Raw genomic sequence first — 17,242 nt, forward strand, 5'->3', positions numbered from 1 at the left:
GTCCAGAGATCTGGATTCTGGTTCTGGATCTACCACCATGCTGAATGACACCAGGCAAGTCACCTTTATTGTCTCTGTTTTCCCCTCCCACCTTTTGTCTGTCCTGTCTATTTAGCCTGTCAGCTCTCTGGGGCAGGGCTCTTACAGTGTGTATGTGGCACACCTAGCATAATCGGCCCCTAACCTCAGTTGGGGTTTCTAGGAACAACCGCAGTATGAAATATAAATGTTTCTCTACTGACAGCCCTTCAGAATGAAGACTTCTGTTTATTCATTATCAGGGGCAGAGTCTGCTTTCCCACCAGTGACCCTCAGTCCTGACCCAGAGGGGACCCTTTCTGGGGGCAAGAGGACAGTTCAGTTTCCATGTGCATGCAAACTTCCTGCAGCTGATGCTAATGAGGGGGCTATATTACCAGTTCGGTTGATAGGTTTATTTTTTTTATGTGAACAGCAATCTGCTGGGAACTGAACTGAGAGCAACCACTGAATTGCACATACTGTAGAATACCTAACAGCCATCCAAAGGTGGTAACTACCCACAGGGACCAACCACTACTACCTAGGGCAAAGCCATTTCATTTAGCTGAGTTTCCACATTACAGTATTCATTTTATGAATGTGCTCTTCTGCCCTTTACAATTACAAAAATATGTATCAACTGAAAAAAAAACTCGCAGCTTTTTCTTCACTTCCTCCTTTCCCGTCCCCACACTCACCTTCATCAATGAGAGGGTAAGGGAATCCCTACAGTTTCGTAGCAAAGCTTCACATTCAGTCAGTGATTTATTATCTAGTGCAATGCCATTAATCTGCATAAAAACAAGGGGAAATTAGCAAAACAAACCTAGCAGCATTCAATTGTCTTAGTTTACCTTCTATGAGACAGGCGAATGGTGGTTACACCAACAAAAAAAAACAAAAAAACTGAAGCAGAAAGGAAAATGTCAGTATCCTGGTAAATTGGATTATTTTTTGCATATCAGGGGAATGTGTCTTTTTCAGACACGAGAGATTTGCTCTAACCAGAACTATAATTACAGACTTCCTAATTCACTAGAGCTGGCATTTAATGTATGATTTCTCCACTGCATACACCTCTATTTATCTTTATATATTTGCATGAATCTACCCTCCCTGAGATCCGTTCCTCTGAATAAAATAGGTAACTATTTTTAAAGATATTATTCAGCAGATCACAGACCGCCAGCAGTTCCCAGAAGAGATAAGTAGCATCCTGGAGGAGACAAGAATCTAACCAGTTTCTTTAACTTGGTTCTGGAAGAGCAGGTATATCAGAGGGAGAGTCTTCTTAAGTTCAGACGAAGTCTGAAGGTAAAGACAGGCCTTCATGGGATTTTGCAAATTGCAGGAGCACTTGTAGTTTAATCAACACATCCAGAAATGGAATGGAGACATAGGTCCACTTTTAAAGGAAGAATAGGCATAAGGTCATCCCAGATCATTTCTATTTCTAAACTCTAATGGAGGTCTAAAGAAGATTCCTTGAACTGCAGTCCTTGTATTAAGTCGTCTTACCTATCGTTTACTGTGAAAAGGGAAGGCAGTGAGATTGTCCACAATAGGTCTGAAGGATGAGTTACTGCAACCATACTTTCAAAACTTCACCAATGAAACTACTAAACGTGGACCGTATTTTCTATTACTCACCCAACCTACAAACACCAACATGTTTATTCATTAGATCATTAAATTTAAACCAGAGAAAAACATGGTAAAATGAGTCAAATAAAAAGGTTTTAAAGAAAAGGAAATTTATTTTTTCATACTATCTGTGGTATTGAAATTACATTTGTTCTTTACACTTACGGCAATTATTCTATCTCCCACAGCAAGGGACCCATCTTTGGCAGCAGGGCTACCGGGCACAACAGCAGCAGCAAATACTCCATTCTCTAAACTAATTCCACTGTCTGAAATCCATAAAGATAAAACAAGTTCATTCCTGCAGTTCAAATAATTTAGCACGTATCTGACTTACCTGCATGAAAAAGAAGCACATGTAATAAAAATGCAGTTGGAAATAAATTAGCTTAACTTCTAATAACGTTTAAAAAAAACACACAAAAACAATGGGAAAAGGGTTACAGATAACCCAAAATTTAATATAGACTTACAAGCACTTTCTAGTGGAGAAAAAGATTGTAGGGATTTGCAAGCTTATTCAGCTGAACTCCTATAAACTTCCTTATAGAGGACAAACTAGAGGTGAGAAATGATACATTAGCAGTATTCATGCAAGAAATCTATCCTTAAGTCACTACTACTTGTTCAGTTAAAAAACAGATAATGAGAACCCTTATCTAGGAAGTCATAACAATTCAAGCGAGTGGACTAATAGCTTGCCCTGAGCATTCAAATGTAAATAATTACCTTTATGCCCAGCAAGATTGATGTGCAGAGGTGTTATCACTTTCCCGCCTAAGGACTTCCTTCTTCGAACCACCATATTAATAACTCCTCCTCCATTAAGTACAGCTTTTATAACTTGCTTCTTATCCTTATTAGCGAGATCCACATCATTTATTTTCAGCAACCAATCATTCACTCTGGCAGTTAAAACAAAGGCAAGGAAGTCCATGTTATAACAATACTTTGCTGCACATTGCAAATATGCAATAATTAATTAAAAGGACCATAATACCACTAGCACAACCTTGATATGTCACCCTCAATTGTCTAACAGTCTCAAATTCTGAAAAAGGATGATGTTTCCCTGCATCTCTTACTGACATTGAGTAAGACCCAGGTCTTCCTGTTCCACCGCCACTGCTTACTCCACTAGCCCTCAGCGTCTCCTAGTCAAGTTACTGATCCTTGGACACCTCGTATCTAAAAATGTGCTGAGTGGAACTGCTGCGCAGGTACATTAAGCATTATTAGCTCCATGTTAGAGCTGGCCTAACTAAACACAGGTATTTCAAGCAATATTCATAAGAGGTAGGTACTCTTGTAAAGTGAGTAACTCATGGTTATTATCTCAATAGTCAGGGCTCTACCACAGATTTTGGCAAGCCACTTCAATTTGCCGTTCCTCTGTTATCGCAAATATTTCATTGTTCTTGAAAACTGTCTCGTGCACGAGCCAATCTCAAAATCTACCTATGTTTCAAGTATTCTGATGTAATTTTGTTGGCCAGACATAGCATTTCATTAGACACTTGCAAAAAATTTCAAATGGGAGCCCTTTAATATCAGAGAGTATTCCCTTAAGTTAAACAAAAACGTCACAGTACGTTCCAGCTTTTATTGAGACCTCAACTATAAAAATCTGAAAACATGAGTTACAAGGCAGGTGAAACCAGCCTTATAATAGGACTGGTGCTGCAACTTTAACTATGGAGAGGCTTCTTTCCATAATAAACCCTACACACATCTGCAGAGCCTGGACAATAGCTCTGGTTCTACTGCTTCAAAACACAAGCCTCTACCACTTATGCAAAAGGAAGGTCTCTTCTAGCTTTGTGTTACAGACAACACAATTTTCCGTGAGCTTAACCAACCAAGAGAGAGCCAGATGCTTGCATAATCCATAATTCTACTTCCACTTAAGTAAGAGGCAAAAAACTTGAATGGACACTTTGGCATCAGGACTGGGTCAGAAACTATCCATAATCTTTCCCCCCCTCCCCAACTATAGCTTACCCAAAAATTCTCAAGAAGATCTAAGTATATGGAAAGTTTGAAGCGACAGAAACAGGTTAAGTGTTGGAGGCAGACAAAGCAGCAACAGACAAATGTCAACATTGCAAATTGGGATTTTTTTTTTTAAATGACCTGTAAATCAAGAATAGCTAGATTTCCATAATGCTTTGCAGACACCTTATGGCAATTTTCAGATCAAACCAATTTTCCAAGCCTAAGTTATTAGGGAGCTAAAACAGAACCCATTTAAAGTATGAAGAGGTGACCAACCATCCATAATATTTTGATTTTTTTTCCCTTTTATAACCAAAGCAAATTAAAATAAAAGTGTTTCCACATGGCATGCAAATGATTTACCAGTTAACACTGTACCTTAATCGACCATCTGCAATACTTCCTTTGTCTACTTTGGTGACAAAAATCCCACAGTCTCCAGGGAGGTATGGTTCATTCACACCTTCTGCCACATCAAAACCAAGTGCTTTCAAGTCCATATCCTCCTAATAAACATTGTTAATGATACAAGTGATTCAACTGGAATTCAAACTAATTTGCATTTGTACGTACATAGAAATTGTAAACTGAGTGCTTTTACTATGCCCTTATTTTATATCTTTGATGCTTTAACAATATCTCAGATGTATAAATTAATATACACAGATTTCAGTTCCTCCCCCAGGTATTAAATGTATTAATACAACCTTGTTCATGGTCTTATTATTACCATTAGTGTTAGGAATTAATCTCCTTGTTTTAAAAAATATTACATATATTTTTGTTTATTTATTTAGATATTTACAAGCAAACACACACCACACCCCCCATTTTTATATAAAGGTTATTTTTATATAACAGTTGTGTGGTTTACAAGGTAAGATGGCAAAGTTATCTATGGTTTATACTCCACAAGAGGGATAGATTTCCTGGAACAATGGTCTATTTTGATAATGGTCTATCGTGCCTTAATGTGTTAGCTTTGAATATCTGACTGGTACGATATTTGTTGTAGATACTGCATTTTATGGTATGTAACCACGATTAAAATTAATAAGGTTTAAAAATACATATTCAACAAACAGCATTATTTTTATAACCCATTGTACAAGGGGTGTAATGATGAAACATGAAGCAATTCATTCATATAAAACACTAAAGTCTTCAATCTATCTTGGGCTTACTCTGTCTTTTTCAAACTCCACCACTTCTGTTTCCCATTCCAGAGAATCCGTGTCTATGGCTGAATCATGAGAACTGTGGGCTATCAACTGTCGAAACCTGGCTTCCTTTTCCAACTGGTTCTCCATCTTCTCTCTATGGAATGAAAGACATGTGTTTATAGGTGATTCAGCAGTTCTCTTGTAAAGAAATGAATGAATGAGATTATGTACTTCACAGTTCCTTCCCTAATTTATCAATGCAATCTCTACTCAGTACGTAGAAACCTGAACTCAGTTTTAAAAACTTCATTTTCTTCATATTGTAATAATCTTCTCTTACATTAACTGAAGGAAACTTACAAACAAGTTCCATACATGAACATATAGAAAATGCCTCTCAAGAAATATAGCAGTAGATTTCTCCCCCCAGATAAGCTGCTCCTAATACCAGGGGAGAAGTGGATGTGATTTCGTACTGAAAATAAGATCTCCTACACCACTCTGAAAAATGTGATGCATGTTTTCTCCTCTCATTTATATTTCAGTGCAAATCTGGATGTAATGAACGAAGCTTATGTGAAAGCCTGACTGCAGTGAAAGAGTCGCTTCAGTGCATTTCAACAGACACATTTAGTATGTAGACATGCTCAGAACATATTACACTTCTGACTGAACAGTCTAATCAGAATGGAGATTTTTCTATTTTCTTATTTCCTGGAGGGTAACATGACGAACCAACCAGCTCCTTTTGCCCTTTGTCAATCTATAAATTCATCTACACATGAATCCTGTTGTGTACAATAGGTGTTTAAGATCCATTTTAATCTTAACGGAAATGATGGGTACATTGCAGGCAAAAGGTTATGATAAGGCGGGGCACATAGTAATAATTTTGAAATCTATCTCACCAGTAGATGTTCACTTGAAATTTTCTCTTTTTCTAACTGAATAGCTTTTTTAAAAGCATTAGAACTAATATAGTTTCTTAAACCTCAAACTGCAATAGAGCTTTTGATTACGGTTTAAGCTGAGTAAGTTACCGAAGTTAGCTGAACCAGAACGAGCCCTGTTGTGTTGGGGCAGTGCATCTACACTAAGGGGTTTGTGTACTAGTGTTATCTTAGTAACACGGATGCAGACTTTGCTTAAGTAGACAGGCCTGAAGAGTCTGTTAATTAAAGGTTTCTAGTATAAAAAGCATTCTATGCAATGAAATCATTTTATAACATACTTTAGTTCCTTCAGTTCACGCACAGCATCATTTTTTTGCTTTCTCATGTCATCGAGATTGCGAAGAGCCTCTGCCAAGTCACTCACAGCTCTGTCTCGCTCTCTCCTCAAGTTGTCACACAAAGTCCTTTGAAAATAACAGATGTTCACGTAAAACTTTAAAGCTGCAATTTACATTTACTAACTTAAAGAACCCTGAATCCTTATACCCAGTCTTGTCCTTTAACCACTACAAAATCCTTCTGTTAGAAATTCCACTTTTGTACTTCGTGTTTATCTAGAACAAAAGAGGTATTAGGTGTTTTAAAGACAGTAAGACGATGACTAGATCCTCTGAAATCAGGCTTCAGGACCCTTGCTTTTTTAGACCATGGGTACTACAGAGTTGGCTACTATGTGTGGAGAAAGAGGTATCTTGTTACCACTCCAACTGCTGTGCTGATGGGCTCTGGAGGGATGTTTACCAGAGAGAAGTTAGTATGGTGATGAAGGGGTAGGTTGTTAAGAAGGATGTCTTGGAAGACCCTACCAAGTTAAAACGGGGTATCCCTCCTATTACTTAAGAACACTGTGATAAAATCATGCATTGCCTCAAAGAAGTTAAGATGTGCTATTAAAAATCGTCAAACTCTGAAAGAGTCAGCCGCACTACAAGAACACCATTGCCATTTAGCCATTGAGATTATGAAGAGCACTAGCATGTCATCTAACGTATTTACCGTATGCTCTCTCTTTCCGCAACTATCTTGTCCCGTTCTTGAAAGGCCCAATCTCTCCGACATTTGGCTACTTCTGCTTCCTGGACGGATTCCTTTAGCTCCTGTGACATGGCCTCATATTGCTTCCGAAGCATTTCAATTTCTTTGTTAGCTCTTTCTATGTCCAATGTAGCAGAATCTTGTATCTATGAGTTCAAATATATAGAAATATTTATTTTATGTACAATTCATAGAATAAGTATGCACACTAGGTTTTGTAACCCTAACTGCAGGTTTGTTATATGAAGGGCTCGGTCCTGAAATCCTTCCACAAACTAAACTAGCATTCAGTGGGAATCCCAAAATCTGTGGGAACTTTGCCTGTGTAAAGGGTTCAGGGTTGGCTCCAAGTATTTTAGTCAATAGGAACAGAGACCAGTCAAAAACTCATAGGACTGTGATCTATGGTAGAAGATTCTTCATCTTAGAGCAAAATCAATATACACTTCATATTTCAGTGACACCTTGCTGATTCATTGACCTGTTTTAGCACACAGACGGAAGATATCTAAAGACAGCTAGAAACAAGATAAACACAGTGAACAATCATGGCACAGACTGGCTGTTTTAGTGTCTACGACTGATCCTGTGACAGGCAGTAAAAACATCAGTCGTACTGATTTACAGTACACCTACCCTTATGATTCACAATCCCCAATCTCTGAAGGAGAATAATGGATCGCCAAGCAGTTTTTGTTTTAATTCAACGTTTCAGAAAAGATTTTATTTCTCCTTTAAAAAAAAAAAAAATCCACACCTCTCTACTATTGCAGATTTCGAACACTGAAGGAAATAATGACAATGCTGACTTAGAGAGAACACTTCCATGTGTGCACACAAGAGAAACAAGCTTATTTTAACACAACCACATTCAAGCCCTAATCTTGCAGATAGTTACACGTGAGCTTAACTTGACATATGTGAGTAGTCCTGATGAACTCAAAGGGACCACTCTCTTGAGTAAAGTTAAGCAACTGTGTGTTTGCAGGAACAGGGTCTAAATACATGTAGAGGGGTCCTACCAATGCTAGGAGAGTCAATATACCCAGGACACCATACTTTTAGGGTTGTATGCCTCCCCAAATGGTTTTAATTGTAGCCATTCATGCTTAAAACCCCCAGCCACATTCCAACCCACCACTCCAAAAAGTGTAATACTAATTCATGACAACTAACAGAAGCCACAAAAATTCACATCTTTCCTTTCATTGTGCTGTCCCACACATTGTCATTGTGCTGTCCTTTCCCGCTCTTCTACTCCACCCCCCACCTCATCCCTCAAAACCCTCAAATCAACCCACAACAAGTGAGATTTGACCCTATGTACCATGTATCCATCAGTGATTATATCACAGAGATCTCCACTCTGCTTGTTCAGGATCCTCCACTCCCCTTCATAAAACAAAGGTAGACCCTAAGAAGTCACATTTCACTACTCTTGAGGATCTTGTGTTGGAGCCCTACAGTTCCTTCTCTGTGCCCTGGTATACACTTGGAGGGTGTGGGGGGAATCGATCTACATTGACTTCAGCTATGTGAATACCGTAGCTAAAGTCAACGTACTTAGATCGACTTACCGTGGTGTCTTCACTGCTGTGAGTCAACTGCTGCTGCTCCCCCATCGACTCTGCCTGCGCCTCTCACAGCGCTGGAGTACAGGAGTTGACGGGAGAGCACTCAAGGGTCGATTTATTGTGTCTAGACTAGATGCGATAAATCAGTTCATGCTGGATCGATCACTGCCCGCCGATCTGGCGGGTAGTGAAGACATACCCTAAATCTCCCCTGCTGTACAGATTCTTAAAATCCGTCGTCACAGCCATCTCTCATTCAGCAGAGGATTTTGTAGGGCTCCTCCTTTGGAGTCCATCAAATGCATCTCTTTACCTATCTGGGACGTGGGGGCACAGTGCTGAGTGACAGGTACTGAAGGTCCTGCCTACATGAGGTACTCCCGAACTCATGCTGATTCTTTGAAGAAGGCTGCAAGTCAAGCCAAGGTCTCCCCATATCAGTGGCTTTTGATGTGGGGAGATGGAGGAAAGCTTTCTGCACAACCAGACAGAGTTGGAGGTATGATAGCCAAATGAAAATAAAATGGTTCTGCACAGTCCAGTTGAATTCCGAGTTTTATTGCTCACTCGGATGCTACTTCAAGATTGACCAATATACATGGCATAGAAAGCTGAAGATGGGGGAGTTTTTGTGGTGAAAAAAAAAGTCTATTATGATCAAGGATTGATACTATAATGAAATTAGATAAATGAAAATATGCCTCTCTCACACACAGAAAAACCCTTCTGAAGGATCTTCTCTAATATAAATATTACTGTAAATCCTATAGCTCTTTCTCAAGAATGAGAAGCAGGGATAATGTAGGATTTTACATATTACTACATTACAGTATAATTATGTATGTAATATATTACATACAATAGATCTACAAACATGCAACACTGCAAGAATATTTTAGCTCTTCTGTATAATCATTACTAACAGCCACAGCTTGATGTGCTCCATCTATCCCCTTTAATGATACGTATATCTTAGTGTGATTGAATGTAAAGAATTTATGCAGAACAGACAATCTTTTTCGTCACACTTCATATTGTTTCATTTATAAATTGCTTTATAAAGGTTTAAATTGTTGGCACACATAATAAGCATGTTACAGACATAAGTAGCTATGTAACAGATATATACGAGCACACCAGCAGAAGGTATTACAGATTGTTTTAAGTGACTGAGATGGGGCACAGGGGATCCATATCAGCAAAGAAGGGGTTAAGGAGTGCCTTTGGATCCACCTAGCCCCACCCTGCTACACCTGCAGCCAATGCCAAGACAGGAGGGAGAATAAAAGACGACCACCTGGCTCAGTTCAGGGCTGACAGGCAAACAGCCAGACCCCAAGGAGTGAACAACACTCAAATAAGACACTAGTGGAGGAATCAAGCCCAAAGGAAAGGGCAGGGATGCGTCTCTCTACCCCTCTTCCCACCAGAAGATTGTGGGACAGCCTAGTGTTTGGGGACTTTTTTTTTTTTTGTTATTGAACATTTTGGGGTTTGAGCCGCTCAATCCTACCCAGAAATGGAATAAGACTGATGGGAAAACTAGCTGATGGAGCCTGCCTCAAATGGTGTCCTGGAACATCCACAAGGGGGCGATGTTCCAGCCACACTACTACTGTAACCTGCTGAACTATTGGGCTATAATAATCTGTTAACCATATATTAAAACCATCTATTAACCCTTTATAAATGAAAACTTAAAAACTGTGACTGATTGATTTATTTTAAAGAAGTAGCTAGTCACTCCCCCTCTTAAGGAGTGCATGCACGCATGCATATGAAGCATTCTTCATTGAAATTAAAAAAAAAAAAAAAAACTTTATACCACGTCTTTTACAAGCATACCGAATGGCATTTACGCTCTTTGACCTAAAAAGAAAAAGCCATCTACAAAGACAGCCAGTACCTGACGAGCTTGGTAATATTCCCTTAGCAGATGGTCTCTCTGGATGATAGCTTCTGTTCTCTCTTTCCTGGCAACATCTCTTTCTTCCTTCACTGTCTCTATATCCTTGCAAGCTTGATCAAGTTCCTTCTGGGCCTCAGCCTTGTCCTTCACTTCATGACAGTACTTTTCCAGCAACTCATTCCTCTCACAAATTGCTCGATCTCTTTCCACTAGAGCTGAGTTTAGCTCCTACAACGAGACCCATTGTTTGCAGGGTGTTAGGTACAGAGCAATATTTCTTCTTTCCAGTTGAATACACATTGACACCTTAAAAACTGGGGGTATATAACGAACATTCCGCAAAATGGAGAATTGTACAGCTCTGTCCCCATATTAAATACAGAGAAAGAATAGCTAACAACATTCAGCAAAGTGTTAAAACTGCCATGCCACCACCTTTAAACACCCTGCTGTCTGAATAATGAAGCACATAATCTAGGAACACTCATGGCTCTGAGAAACCTGGAGAGAGTACATTTGTTGCAAGTCCTCAGGAGTCCTGGACAGCCACTCAGATTTAACACAAAACAATCATATTACATATTTTAAACATTTTTTTCAATGTTGTAATTACATAGTACTATACAGCTCTCCTTTGCACAATGTGAGCACAAACCTTTCCCTTTCGTGTTATTTCAAAGCAATTTCCTTCATTATTGCATGGCTGAGAGAATATTTTCCAACCTAAGTGAATGAGTGCCCTGAAGCTTCACAGACGTTTTAAAGGGACTTGATAATCTTACAGCGTAAGACACCAATTGTGTGTACATGTGAAATGTTACAATTATAAGATAAGAATATGACGTGCCATAAAATACTGTGAACAATACATTATGTCGAGTGTAGCATACCAGTCACCTGCGACGTGTGAACATACTATTTCATGGGCCTGTGCAACACCATGAAGACAAAGAGTTATTCTTAGGAGACTTTAAATAGAACTGTTAAGGTCTTAAAAACAATTCTGCTGTTATATTATACCAGAGATTTCTGTCTTGTAGTTGGAGCAGGAGACTTGCACCAGGGCTCCTGGGTTCTATTCCCACCACTCATGCAGTCTGTGTGACCCCGAACAAACCACTTGTCCTGATTTTCTGAGGAGCTGACTTCAGTGGGAGCTGGGGTTGGTTAGAACCTCGGGGAAAAAAAATCAGGCCCACCACATCAGTTTGTCGCCTGGCTTGAATAATTCCTCTGCAGAAAGTGTTTTGAGATCCTTGGATAAAGGTGATATAGAAGTAATAAAGCTTCATCAGTGTTCAGCAGAGACAAAAGGCCAACAAAGCACTGGGGCAGAGGCATAATTCCTGACAAGGCTTTTAAATATTAGAAAATCATACTTTAAAAACCTTTGGAAAAATTAGGCATTGCCATAGTTTTCTCAGAGGTGCTCAAGCGGACATAAAATAAAGCAACTGGCTGATTTAGAACAGACATCTCCTCTCTCTAACCAAGAGTATGGCCTTCTCTCCGCTTTATTTGTTTTATGTGGTTTAGATGGAACAGCAACCTGACAGTACAAGACCAAATATCATCTGATGCCCATCAAAACAATTCCCGATAGAAAATGCAGCACTCTGGTCTGAAGAATCATTCTGCATGGCACCAGCACGATGGCTGAATAGGGTGGAAGTGTTAAATTCCACACAATGCTGGGAAAGCAAGACTTCTGGATATAAGTAGGTGAAAACAGAGACTACCAGTGTGGCAGGGAAGATTGCTAACATGGATCACCAGAGAATTCTCTTCTCTTTAGCAAACAGAAATGGATGCTGTAAATATAAAAAAAAAAAAAAACTGTGGGACTTCAGTCCCAAATCCCAGCTGAAGAGTTTATACTATTCTCTTGGTAAACAAGAACTGCCATATTGCAGCTATTATTTACAAAAGGTACTGCTACAACTTTTAGCGTGGGACAGTGCTAATAATGATTGGGCAAGTATTGCTCTTTCTTGCTCAATTTGCTTCTGCCTACAGGTATGTAAAACTCAAATTACACTGTTTCATTGTTATATAATCAGATGGAGAATGTAGATAGTTCCCAGGCAGAAAGAGAATTTTTATCACAGATGCAAAGAGCAGTTCATTCTGTTGTAGGAAGTTTTCAAATGTGAATACATTTGTGATGAAGAGCCCTGTAAGATACAAGAGTGAATACAACTTGTTCGCCAAAGGAAAGAGCCAACTGAATTGCTGAGATAAAATATTATATACCCAGGTTGTTGCTTGTGCACCCCCATCCTAAAAGTAAAATGGTATGGCAGGCTACCTGAGCCTGCAAAAACAGACAAAAATCCCTTATCGAAAGCTCTGTGTATAGCTTAAATCATTGGACTCTTGCCTGAAATTGTCCACAGTAAGAAAGCTTAATTCCATTTTCCTACTTTTGATTTGTTCTATCACCTGTGCGCGCCATAGATTTCAGAAGTGTCTGGATATGGTTTAATCCATTTGTGTTTGAGCAAGCAGGACCCCATGAAGATTTAGAAACTAGGGAGTAGCACTAGGTCTGAGAGTTCATGGCTCATTAATCTTTAAAAGCTAAAATTATTTAAAAAAACCCCTAGCTTTGATAGCTTTTACATTTTAGAATAGCACAAAAACTGCATCACTATACACAGATGTACTAGGATGAACATTTAAAACAGCTTAAATTGATGCAGTGCTGTTTTAGACAAATAGCTATGACCATAATAACATGACCGTCATAACAGCAACATATCACTAGATGGAGCTACACACAATAGGAAGCAATTGTAGTACGAGATATAGTCAAACTCGTTGAAAGGATAATCCCGTTTACGTGGGATTCTCATGCATGGTACTCCAAGCGGAAGTGTCACTTGATCAATAAACCACCCGTATATCCCTCTCAAATTCCTGCCCAAGTACTAGATCCAGTCAGAACTAGATAAATACAAGTTCAGATGGTCAGCATTACATAACAAAGGAACACCCTGCTCAGAGGCAGAATATCCCCATAATTATAAAGAAAAACTGAAGTGCCAGCACAGTAATGTTAATTTATATTAGTGGTTCTGAAACTTTTTTTTTTACTGGTGACTCCTTTCACATAGCAAGAATCTGAGTGCAACCCCCCCACCCCATAAATTAAAAACTATTTTTTATATATTTAACATTATAATAAATGCTGGAGACAAAGCGGGGTTTGGGGTGGAGGTTGACAGCTCACGGCCTCCCATGTAATATCCTCGTGACCCCGAGGGGTCCAGACCCCCAGTTTGAGAACCCTTCATTTATATAATTAAAAGAGTTGTTCAAGCAAAAGCTACGGCAGCAGCCTCACTATACAGACACAGGAATTCTATCTGACCTTAAAAAAAACATTCATAACATTTTATTTAAAAAAAATATGTCAGCAACTAGCATCTTGTTCATCAGGATTATGTCCTTCTTCCTGTCCCTATTCAACTACTCATCCAAGTGCTTTCACGATTGTGAGCTAACTCTCCGGGAATGCTTATTTGTTTTATTTTTTAATCTTATGCTTAATAAGCACCCATGCAAATTGCTGTAGGAACTGTGTGGATTGTTAAAACAAATTATGAGTGTTCAGTCAACTTTGGGTGAGATTTACAGAAGTTACCCTTACCCTGCTATCACTGAAGTTAATGGTAAAACTACGATTGTCTTCAATGGGATCGGAGTTAGGCCAACACTGAGAGCTTCTGAAAACCCCACCTTTTAGCTATGTCTATGGCGCTGCAGCTCTGCCTCTGTAGAGCCATAATACGGACCCTTCCCATATCAATGGAAGGGGTTTTTCTATCAATGTAGTTAATCCACCTCTCTGAGTGGCGGTACCTAGGTCAACAGAAGAATCCTTCTATTTACCTCGCCATATCCACACTGGGGTTAGGTTGACCTAACTATGGTGCTCAGGGTGCAAACATTTTCACAGCTGAGTGACATAGCTAGGTCAATTATTTATTTTATTTGTTTTTAAGTGTAGACCAGGCCTTATTGATTCAGGTTCCAGACAGCTAGCACCTACCAAGTTCAACTGTAGGCCAAAGTTTTTTTAACTTGGTTGTTTGAGTGTTGGCTACATAGCCTAACCCATATTTATGTACCTAAATAAGAGAGATCTGGTATTCAGAACTGCAGTTGGATAATTTTATGTAAAGGATTATTTGTGATCAATGACAAGCGTGTGAAAGAAAAGCCAAAAAAAAAAAAAAAAAGGATTTATGGGCACTAGAAAAGTATTTGGTCATATGTGAATCACCTAAGCAAAATATTTGAAAACTGAATGACCAACTGAATACTATTTTACTATTTAGCACCACGCTGCATTTGTAAATCCTACTAACAGCTCTCGTGTTTTAAACATTAAGAATATATTGCTGAAGTAATACTGCTTTGGGATTAATATGATTTATAAAGCAGTGCCTGCATTTTTGTAAATCACAGTGCCAAATATCCCCTATTTTGAGAGGCTAAACGGCAAAGAACAGGGGGCATAACTGTAGTCTTTGAGTAGATGTTAAAATGAGGCTGAGAGTCTATTTTATAATGCTAGGCCTTTTTTCTTAATAGATAATGCCCAGATGTGTCTCTCTTAGCTACAAGTTAAAAATGAAAGAAAAAAATTATATATCTGAGTTCTATCTATTGTTATACAGTGCATCATTTGCTGGATACAAAAGGTTGGCTTGTTAAAATGAGGAATTTGAAGTGAACTGAACAGAACAAGTCAAGTGCATAGCAGATTGCAGCTGATAGGTACTCGACTGTATTCAATAAAGAGTGCCGCCAGGAGAACATCAGCCAGGACTTTCCTTTTCACAATGAAGCCATGTTTCCCATCTATCGGGCACACAGTTTTTTTTGCACAGCTGCAAGAAGGCACTGGTAAAACCGCTTTATCCTCCCACCCACAACAAAATGGTCCCTTGGTACCTGTCTTAAAGCTTCCATCTCTTCACTAGCCACTCTTTTCTCTGAGGAAGTGTTTTTCAGTTTGGACTCTGCAAGCTCTAGCTCAGTTTGAAGCTTATCCACCTCTTTGATCACTTGGTCTCTCTCACTCATTATGAGGCGATACTCATTGAAAACAGAGTCTCTCTCTTCCTTGTACTTCTCTGCATCCTTCACTGCCTTCAGCTGCATTGTTTTGAACCGCGTCACTTCTGACTGTAACCGCTCCATCTCTCTCTGCAACTCCTTGTTCTGCGCAGTTGCTTTGCTTAGCTCTTGCTGAATTGACTCAAACCTAAACAAAAAAAAAAGAAACAAAGACGCTTCCATCATTCTGTATTTTCCTTTTATAGAGCTGGTGAAACGTAGGGCTGGAAGGGACTCAAGAAGTTATCAAGTCCAGCTCCTGGCACTGAGGCAGGGCCAAGTAAACCTAGATCATCCTTGACAGGTGTTTGTTCAACCTGTTCTTAAAAACTTCCAATGATGGGGACTCCACAACCTCCCTCGAAAGGTTATTCCAGAGTTTAACTACCTTATCATTAAAAAGTTTTTTCTAATGTCTAGCTTACATCTCTCTTGCTGCAGATTAAACCTATTACTTCTTGTCCCACTTTTAGGAGACATGGGGAACAATTAATTATTATCCGCTTTGTAATAGCCCTTAACTTATGTGAAAACTTACCAGCTTCTCTCTCTCAGGACTAAACATGCCCTTTTTTTTTTTTTTTTTTTTAACCTTTCTTCATAGGTCAGGTTTTCTAAACCTTTTATCATTTTTGCTTCTCTCCTCTGGATAATCTTATTGTAGTGCACATCTATACAACTAAATGCTTCCTACATGTTCAAGAGTATCCATTAAACAGCAAAACTTTGCAGAACACCTTTTTTTAAAGGGCATCCATCCACACTACAAACTTACAGCGGTATAACTACATTACTCAGGGTGTGAGAAATCCACACCCATGAGTGACAGAGTTATATCAACCTCACCCTGGCGTAAACTGCGAACATTGAAGGGAGAGCTTCTCCCATCAGCCTAGCCACTGCCTCTCATGGAGATAGATTAACTGCGCCAACGAGAGAAGCTCTCCCGTCAGCATAGTAGCATCTTCACTAAAGTGCTATAGCAGTGCTGTACGTGCAGACAAGCCCTTAGTGTACGAGTGCAGTCCTTTTCAACCATTTCTGTCCCAGAAGCCCCCCCACCCCCATCTCCAGAACTCCTGCCCCACCTGGCCAGAACCCATTTAGAGATATGAGAAGGCTGGGTGGTTGCAACTGAAGATTTGTAATTAAAATAGGAAAAACATGCACTTGATGCACAGAAGCAGTAAAAATAAAGCAAATAATTTTTTTATAATGTATATAAAATGTGATCAATAATAATTCTGAAAATACACCATTACAGAAATTGATGATCTGTTTTTGCCTGAAATAATGTGTTCTGTTCTGGGCACTCCATCCTGGAAAGGATATAGCAAAGGCGGGGGTGGGGGGAGAAATGGGCATCGGAAATTACCAGTGCCATTGTTTAGAAAGGAGATAAATTAGAGGTGTGGAAAATGTGGGGGATAAGGACAGTAAATTGGATGCTCCCATTTGCCTTATTCTGATAAGAGAACAAAGGGTCATCAGCTAACTTAAGGGCAACAAATTTAAATTTGATTTAAAAAAGTATTTCTTTTTAACACAACATGTAGTTAATATGTGAAGTTTATTGCCACAAGGTGTAAGAGGCCAAGAGCTTAGTGAGATTCAGAAAAGACTTAGATATCCATATGAATAATAAGAGCATCCACAGTTATGTTGATAGAATTTAAAAAATAATGAAGGATATAAATCCTCATGCTTCAGAGCATAAGCCAACCACTAACTGATGGGAGTTCGGAAGAAACTTCTCCTAGGGGCATATTCTTCCATAATTTTACACAAAGGGATTTCTTTGCACCTTTTTTCCTGAAGCAT

At 39.1% G+C, this 17,242-nt stretch overlaps 1 protein-coding gene across 4 annotated transcripts in view; it reads right to left on the bottom strand.

Moving 5' to 3' along the window:
• The window catches only part of DLG5 (discs large MAGUK scaffold protein 5), a 188,163-nt gene that overhangs the window by 39,877 nt on the left and 131,044 nt on the right, over nt 1–17,242 (bottom strand). For 3 of the 4 annotated variants that reach the window (XR_013346573.1, XR_013346572.1, XM_077821059.1), the window contains exons 7-15: nt 15,257–15,569; nt 10,292–10,522; nt 6,773–6,957; nt 6,055–6,180; nt 4,845–4,977; nt 4,039–4,166; nt 2,395–2,570; nt 1,831–1,934; nt 720–812 (exon numbers count right to left, since the gene is read on the bottom strand). Coding sequence is in view for 2 of the 4 variants with exons in the window: in XM_077821059.1 (XP_077677185.1) it covers nt 720–812; nt 1,831–1,934; nt 2,395–2,570; nt 4,039–4,166; nt 4,845–4,977; nt 6,055–6,180; nt 6,773–6,957; nt 10,292–10,522; nt 15,257–15,569 (1,489 nt within the window). In the remaining 2 variants the exon portion in view is untranslated. The remainder of the gene's footprint in view (nt 1–719; nt 813–1,830; nt 1,935–2,394; nt 2,571–4,038; nt 4,167–4,844; nt 4,978–6,054; nt 6,181–6,772; nt 6,958–10,291; nt 10,523–15,256; nt 15,570–17,242) is intronic. The other variant, XM_077821061.1, reaches the window with a different exon arrangement.

Source organism: Eretmochelys imbricata, chromosome 7, assembly GCF_965152235.1.
Source record: "Eretmochelys imbricata isolate rEreImb1 chromosome 7, rEreImb1.hap1, whole genome shotgun sequence".
Lineage (NCBI taxonomy): Eukaryota > Metazoa > Chordata > Testudines > Cheloniidae > Eretmochelys > Eretmochelys imbricata.